The following is an 8,348-nucleotide window of genomic DNA, read 5'->3' on the forward strand; positions in this document are numbered from 1 at the left end:
ACGTCTAAAGCTTCGTCAGTTAAGCAGTGCAGCTGCTTACTGCCATTTCTCTCTCGCTAACCAAAGCTAATTGACTGTCTCTGTGACTAGTTGAGTTGACTGCTTTTAAACCGATCAGCGAGGAAATTATAGAAAAATTCACAGATTTATTCCTGGCTAGATCTCGTGAATGAATGCTTTATTACAATAACAATGTGATTGCTAAGCATTTTATCAAGCAATTTTGCTTTATCAGACGATCAGTTAGTGTTTCTGAACAAATCCTTTTGCTTATTCTTTTAGCTGCTGCTTATTTGGAACTAGCAAGGTGGCCCGCGCTAATAGCGTGGGTAGCTAGTTTTTTATTTAATTCTTTAAAAATATTTACATTGACAGAAGAGATGTATTTTATAATTTATTTACCTCTCATTTGCTCTTGTTGAATATTATACTACTTGCAGCTTTCTATGCATAGGAGTTCATATCAATCATCACTTTTTATGTTGCTTTATTCTATATTATAGTTGCATATTTTAGTACTTAAACCTGCAAAATCTAAATTTGATGATTGAATTCAATTTTAGATCACCTTGAATACGGAGCAAATTGTACATAATTGTATTCATATAAAGTTTTTTATAATTATGAAATACATTTATATGTATTTGATAGTTATGTTTGCCAACAATCTGTAACTTAGATGTTGGAGTTCGATTTGTATCTTGCAATATTTTGATTAATATTTAGCGAAAATATATCTAGTGTAGTTGTTAGAGCACTTAAGTAGCATCTAGCAGATCTAGACCTGACTCATCATCGGAGCGAAATAAAAATGATCATGGTTTAGACAAAAAAAAGTTATGTTAAAAAATAAGTTGAGGCCTCCTGCTGGCATTGGTAAATAAATGTTATGCAAAACTTATATATATGCGTGCTATGTTAATGCATATATGTTTTAAATTTTTTATTTAACCGAACCTATTATTATTTTTCCCACTTTGGTTACTGCACAATTTATTTGTTTTTAGCCCATATGACTGCATATATTGGTCTACTTTAGAGTTTTGTTATCTCGGTGATAGATAGTTCCATATATATCTTTGTTGTTGTTTCTAACTCTTTTCTTTATTTTTCATTTTCTCTAGCAATTTTTATTGATTTCTCTATCTTCTATTTTGTTCCTCGGTATATTTGAAATCGATTAGTGTGTATCGCATGCGATGCATCTAATGGAGAAGTTTCCTGTTTAGTATTGTGCCTCAGGGTTTTTTTTTCTAAGCGAAGAGGAGCATTGACAACGTACATTTGTTTGAATCATTTGATTTTGTACTGTAGGCAATCGACTTTGAGATAGATTAGCAGGGCTTCAGGCCTGTATCTGTGGCTAAAATAATTTCAGTTGTGGCCTCTTTGATGGAGCAGCTTTTTTATGGATATAGAGCTGTTTTGAAAACCGTTCGGTAGAACCACTTCTTCTATTTTTTCATGAATATATGAAAGATGTCAAATGTCCAACAGGACATGGCTATAATTTAATATTTTTCTCATTCTAATGATATTATTTATAGACTAAACCAATAAATTCACTTCTGTCCTTTTCTTTTGCCCTCATTTTCTCATTTTTCCTGCCTTCTTTTTCTATTCTCCCTTTTCTACTTTCCTTACCCGTTCAATCTTGGTGCTTCTTTATCTTTTTCTCTTCTCTTTCTCTATACTTCTTTAGAGGTATCGATCACATTTGTGTTCCATGCCTAGTGTGTACTTATAGAAAATTAGATGGGGATAATAATGTTAATAATTATCTATGCTATTTGATTCCTCACATGACTAACTCCCAAATTTTTCCCATGCATCTATTTAGATTGAGCTAATAATAGTCACATTTATTTGTAGGTTTCGGTGCTTTACCCTTTTATCCCAGTGATTATTACTTGTATGGAACTATTATATGCCCATAGAATCATAATTCTTTGTTGACCACCATCAGATTAGTTTGTATAACTAAAGTTGTTCAAGAATATGCAATATTTATGATGATAATTCTTGTTTGGAGAAAGCATTGGTTCTTTAGCGGATATTTCTCTTACATTAATTCGTTTGCGTATTCATTGGCCCACACTTACAATCATAAGATGCCAATGATCTTGCAATAGATTGCAATATGTGAAACTCTGCGCATCATCATTATTTTTTCGTCCCTATCTTGACGTTTGGTTGCTCCAGAAGAAATGGATTGATTGAGTTCGGCAATAATTTTGAGTAGAATCCAGTGTGCTTCATGCAGCTGCATGTATTGCATGACGTTCTTGAGACTCAAAAAGTTGTGATTCAGAATATCGGGCAAAGACTATGGTCGCGTCGTAGTGCAGGGCGTTCCAAAAATTTTTCAAAGCAATTATCTCTTTCAATAGTACCAATACAATACAACTATGGTCGTGTTGTCATGCTTATGCTGCTGCTATTTTTTTGCATCTTTAAGGAAGGTTAATGCGAGACATAGATGGTAACATGAGTTTTTATGTCATGCAGACCCTGTATTTAACTTTAATTAGATACAGACACTTTTTGGTAGTTTAAAATATTGCATCTCATTAAATTGGACATGGACTCTTTTGTCCAATTTAGATCGTTAGATCTTCATTAAATCGAATGGTGTAAATCCTATACACAAATACTATTTAGATCTTCGTTAATTTGGAGTATTTATTAACTTTATTTGCCATGAAACTCAAACTTAGATTTTTATTATTGCATTTGATACTATTTATTTAGCTATTTTTCTTCTTAATATGATTCATAATCACTACACATATCAACAATAATTTTTTTATTCTAGTTCTTGCATTTATCTATTTATTAATCATATTTGATGCCAATTTTTTTTATACTTTTAATTTTTAATTTAGCCATTTGGCTAATAATATTTTTTTGTCGTGTGCCAATGCTAATTTTTTTAATTTTATAATTCCGAATTTGCTTATTTAGTAATTGTATTCAACATAGACTCTTTGGTTAAGTTCTAATTTCCTTATTTTTTAATTCCAAATTAAGCTATATTTACTAATCGTATTTGGTATGGACTCTTTGTCATGTCTTTTTTTTATTTTTTAAATTCGAAATTAGCTATTTATTAATCGTATTTGACATCTCATCGCATTTCTTTACTCCATCATCATCATCATCACGAAATCGTCCGTCCATCCATCTTCGACATCTCTTCACGTCGGGGCAGTGCCACGACACCGGGGGCACATCGCGTCGGAGGCTCCCTCTGCCAGCCTGTTGCCCGCGACCACCGTGCTGCTAGCTACCAGTAGTTGCTAGGAATTCAAGTCAACATTATCTCTTTGCAAAGAGGTATTAACAGTCCAGATTAATTCTAAAACATATGTTTTTCCATCAAGCTCACGTATTATCCATGCCCCCCTCTTCTTCAATCGTCCAGAACGCATAATCCGTTTGCAAAACTTTTAACAGGTACTAACAATATGACATACTAAAAAATTAGTCAACTGACAACAGTTGGACAGTCATAGAATAACGTAGGAATTTCTAAACCCTCTCGACGAACGTGGTGGTTTGTTTTAACACTCCCTTAATAATATAATAGAATTTATACTTTTAATTTTAAATTTAGCTATTCAGCTAATATTAATTTTTATCTAGTGGTAATGCTATTTTTTTAATTTGATAATTCAGAATTTTCCTATTTAGTAATTGTATTCAACATGGAATCTTTGATTAAGCCCTAATTTCCTTATTTTTTTTAATTCCGAATTAAACTATTTACTAATAGTATTTAGCATGGACTCTTTGCCATGTCTTAATTTTCCTTAATTTTTAAAATCCGAAATTAGCTATTTATTAATCGTATTTGATATGAATTCTTGAGTTAGTTTGAACCGTTAGATCTTCATAAAATCCAACGGTGCAAATTCTTCTCTTTTTTAGATTAATGTGGGAATTTATAGACCCTCTCGGCGAACGTGGTGGCTTCTTTTAACACTCCTTAGAATAACGTAGGAATTTTTAGACCCTCTCGACGAACGTGGTGGTTTGTTTTAACACTCCCTTAATAATATAATAGAATTTATACTTTTAATTTTAAATTTAGCTATTCAGCTAATATTAATTTTTATCTAGTGGTAATGCTATTTTTTAATTTGATAATTCAGAATTTTCCTATTTAGTAATTGTATTCAACATGGACTCTTTGATTAAGCCCTAATTTCCTTATTTTTTTAATTCCGAATTAAACTATTTACTAATAGTATTCAGCATGAACTCTTTGCCATGTCTTAATTTTCCTTAATTTTTTAAATCCAAAATTAGCTATTTATTAATCGTATTTGATATGAATTCTTGAGTTAGTTTGAACCGTTAGATCTTCGTAAAATCCAACGGTGCAAATTCTTCTCTTTTTTAGATTAATGTGGGAATTTCTAGACCCTCTCGGCGAACGTGGTGGCTTCTTTTAACACTCCTTTAATAATATAATAGATTTCTCGTGTTTCGTGTTAGCGAAAACAAAGATAGTAGAGATCTACATATCTGAATTTTTCTCCTAGTTCCTGTTAACTAGACATGCATGGTTTATATACTAAGTATAAACTAAAGATCTGCTTATTTGACATTGAAAAACACATGCATAAACTGTCTCAAAAGGTTGCAGAGAGTAGGAGTGGCTCGGTCAGCAGTAGAGAGTAGGGCAAATTCCCTCAATGCCATAGGATAAGCTTCTAATCCCTAAGAAGCCACCAAGAAAACTCCAATCCCATGTACGCCATCGGCTCGTAAATTTAATCCCCCATAGCCATCGCCGTTCCAGTCTCTGTCACCCTCCCTCCTCTTATGTTCTCTTTTGCTCGCTCGACGCCGGCCACACGGTCGCCGCCGCCGTCCCACACCTGGTAGCGCACGACCGCGGGTGTAACATTCCGCCTCCCCGAGGCCGGGTCCATTTACATCTGTCAGCTTTTTAAGATATAGTCTGCTCTCACAAACTAACGCATATCTTTTCTGCACACATATCTTTTCGATAACTATCGGGCCCCACATGTCATAACGGAGGGCAAAGGAACGGTGAATGGAAGGAAGCGATGACGATGGCTCTCACGGGGTTAAATTTTAGCGCTGATGGCATCCACGAGATGACAATTTCTGCAGTGGCTTCCAAGGGATTAGAAGTTTAGCTGATGGCATCGAGGGAATTTGCCAGTGCCCCACGCAGAACACCTGCTACGACGATGACTTCGTCCCGCCGTCCCGGTGGCATCCTGATAACGCAGAACACCACGCAGAAAGTGGGTGGCACGGATCCAGAGAGCAAAGTGAAGGGTGACGATAGATCACTCCCAGAACGTACGTTCGGTGAAGAGTTTTCGTGGTCTCGTTCGGCAGTAAAGATTTGGAATCAGGCTCGGAACGATTCAGGCCAGGAAATAAGTGGATCCGTCCATTTCACTCCAAGTTCCATCCAACTCAAGTTTGATTCCCTTATAAGTATAATGTATGGTTTCGTATCGCACTGTAATGTAAGAGTGTCTCCTTGTCTCAGATGGCATGGCAACGTAATCCAGTATCACCGGCTCACCGCTGAGGCTAGATGCCTAGATGCCAGATGATCGAGCGTCCGCGTGAAGACCGCGCAGTGAAGGGCCGTCGAATGCCGATCGGACGGCGGAGGCCTTTCCTTTGACCGGTCCCGATCCCCGGGCCCGCGTGGGACGTGGCGAGAGGTAAGCCGCTCCGCTGTCTGCAGCCACGGCCAACACGACGCATCCGTGGGCCCGCCGCCCCCGCCACGCATCCGCCGCCCCCGCCACGCATCTCTCTTTCGGAAAGGACACCCGAGCACCCGACCGCCGCGGCGCCGCAAAATACTCCCCATTCCTCGCTCACCCGCACGCGCTCCGCCGCACCGGTATTATTAATCACGGCCCCGATCCCTCCCCGATCCCTCCCCGATGCCCCCTCGCCCCGCCCCACTCCTCTCCCGCCTCTGCGCTGCCGCCGTCACCACCCGTCCCTCCTCCGCGGCGCCGCTGCGCTGCGGCCGCCACGCTCGCCTCGCGAGCCCCTTCGCTCTGCCCCCGCCCTGCCCGCGCTTCCCCCGCTCCGCCGCGGTCTCGCCGCTCGTGCTGCGCCCGATCGCCGGCGGGTTCGCGTTGTTCAGCATGGCTGCCGCCGCCTCCTCCGCCAGCTCCGTGCACGACTTCACCGTCAAGGTGCGCAAACGGCCCCAATCGCCTCTGTACAACACCAATACCCCCCGTTTTGTTTTGAAAGCGAGAGTTGGAAGTTTGTAGTCACATTCTCGCGGAGTTGTGTCATTGAGCCATTTGTTTTAGTTCTCGTTTGAAGATTGTTTCGTTCCCCAAAGTCTCCGATTGTTGCGGAGGTGCTATCATACATTCATACGGTGTGAATTCTGATCCTAAAGAATTCCTGTTTTTTGTTGCTTGCAGGATGCTAGCGGGAAAGAGGTGGACCTGAGCACCTACAAGGGGAAGGTGCTGCTCATCGTAAATGTTGCATCCCAGTGGTACGAATTGTTACCACCATTTTTTCTGTTATGTGGTAAAATCGGTCATTGCTTAAGAAGTTGTGTGGAATGCATCATGTAATCCTTACATTCATGCTGAAATGATCAGTGTCTCATGGTGAAACTGGCCCTAATAGAGTTTTTTTGGTGTTTATTAGTGGCATATGCTCATTTATTTATAGTGCAATGTATTTGAAATTTTAAGTGGGATGAGCTACCAAATGCGGCTATATAATTATGCTTTATTATGAAATTTTAGCATATCGGAGTATAAAATTTTACTTGGAAATATTTTGTGCTAAACATGCACCTTGAGGACCATAGTGGTTTCTGTTCTTGAGGGTTGACATGTGAGTGATTATCCATGTGTGGGAAGAAGTTGCCTGTCAAGCAGAAAATGTAATTGCAGTTGGCCGTTGATATTTTGGGCTTCCTCGAAAAGGAAAAAAAAAGAGGAGTGCTTATGCAGATTGTTCATGTAACTGTTTCTGTTTCTATTTGTATGTCAAGGAATAGAGTATAGTTTCTGGTTTTGAGTGCAGAACTGCAGATATACAAATGCTTAGTATACAATTACTTTACTACTTTTGAATTAACAAAGCTATTTGTCTGTTGCAGTGGCTTGACCAATTCCAACTACACAGAGCTGAGCCAGCTGTATGAGAAATACAAGGACCAGGGTAAGTATCTAATTCTGTGCGTGTTATTCCTTAATTATGGGTTGTTTTTTGGATATGCTCTGTTGCTCATATAGATTAGTTCCTTCATGCCAAATCATTGATTCATAATGTGCTAAATGTTTTTGTCAATTTGATGCAACTTCAGGTTTCGAGATCCTTGCTTTCCCATGCAACCAGTTTGGTGGCCAGGAACCTGGGACTAATGAGGAGATTGTCCAGTTTGCTTGTACTCGCTTCAAGGCTGAGTATCCAATTTTTGACAAGGTAGATTTGCGCACACTAATTTCCTTCTTTTTTGTACTATGTTCCAAGCTGAAATGAAAAAAAAAAATTCAGCTTGACTGTAGGCAATGACTGTTCATGACCAAGGAACTCAACCCAAGTACTTTCTGTTTTTCCGTATGTGGTCTCTGTAAAACGTAATATTTGAACTCAATGTTCTGTTGCCAAGGTATCTGACGATTCCAGAAAGAAATAGCTGGGTTTAGGGGGCAGTTCCTTTGTTTAATTTATGCACCAATTGAATGATCCATATGCTTGTAATTATGATTCTGATTAGTATCAAGGGTTTTTTAAAACTGTAACTTCCATTTTCTGTTAGGTTGATGTTAATGGTGACAACACTGCACCCATCTACAAGTTCCTGAAGTCCAGCAAAGGCAGCCTCTTTGGCGAGAACATCAAGTGGAACTTCTCCAAGTTCCTTGTCGACAAAGAGGGGCGTGTTGTGGAGCGGTATGCACCAACCACATCCCCACTCAGCATCGAGGTAAGTTACAACATAACCATCAGTCTGGTCGGTGCTCTGATTATTGAGTTAAAACTTCTCATCTTGCAGCACTAACTCTGGCGCATTTTTGCAGAAGGACATCAAGAAGCTACTTGGGAGTTCTTCAACCTTGTAACTGGGACCAGTAGCTGCAGTGCTGCATTGCATCGAGCACCTGATGCCTCAGGGATGTTGTAATAAAGCTGTCCTTAGAACTGAGATGTTTTTTACTGTATTTCCTCTGCACGCCCTGTCGTGTGGTAAATGCCATCTAATAAATTTGATGCAATGCCTGATTTCTCTTGCAAAAGTTCTCTGGTAAATGACATCTCGGTTGGCTGTTGACATCGGGCGTACTTGCTCGCCTGAATAAGAG

At 39.2% G+C, this 8,348-nt stretch overlaps 1 protein-coding gene across 1 annotated transcript; it reads left to right on the forward strand.

Moving 5' to 3' along the window:
• The first annotated feature begins 5,787 nt into the window (after positions 1-5,787).
• LOC120711849 (probable phospholipid hydroperoxide glutathione peroxidase) lies at positions 5,788-8,295 on the forward strand. Its single transcript, XM_039997512.1, has 6 exons — positions 5,788-6,206; positions 6,447-6,523; positions 7,142-7,203; positions 7,349-7,467; positions 7,805-7,972; positions 8,067-8,295. The coding sequence occupies exons 1-6, from the start codon at positions 5,946-5,948 to the stop codon at positions 8,106-8,108; spliced, it is 729 nt and encodes a 242-aa protein (XP_039853446.1). The 5' UTR covers positions 5,788-5,945; the 3' UTR covers positions 8,109-8,295.
• Positions 8,296-8,348: the final 53 nt, after the last annotated feature.

This window comes from Panicum virgatum, chromosome 1K, assembly GCF_016808335.1.
Source record: "Panicum virgatum strain AP13 chromosome 1K, P.virgatum_v5, whole genome shotgun sequence".
Classification (NCBI taxonomy): Eukaryota; Viridiplantae; Streptophyta; class Magnoliopsida; order Poales; family Poaceae; genus Panicum; species Panicum virgatum.

What these genes read in the sequence shown, in the direction of transcription:
- LOC120711849 (XM_039997512.1), top strand. Translation starts at nt 5,946, where the DNA reads ATGCCCCCTCGCCCCGCCCCACTCCTCTCCCGCCTCTGCGCTGCCGCC. An exon ending in TGAGAAATACAAGGACCAGG is followed by an intron (nt 7,204 to 7,348) that starts GTAAGTATCTAA and finishes ATGCAACTTCAG; the next exon opens with GTTTCGAGATCCTTGCTTTC. An exon ending in AGTATCCAATTTTTGACAAG is followed by an intron (nt 7,468 to 7,804) that starts GTAGATTTGCGC and finishes ATTTTCTGTTAG; the next exon opens with GTTGATGTTAATGGTGACAA.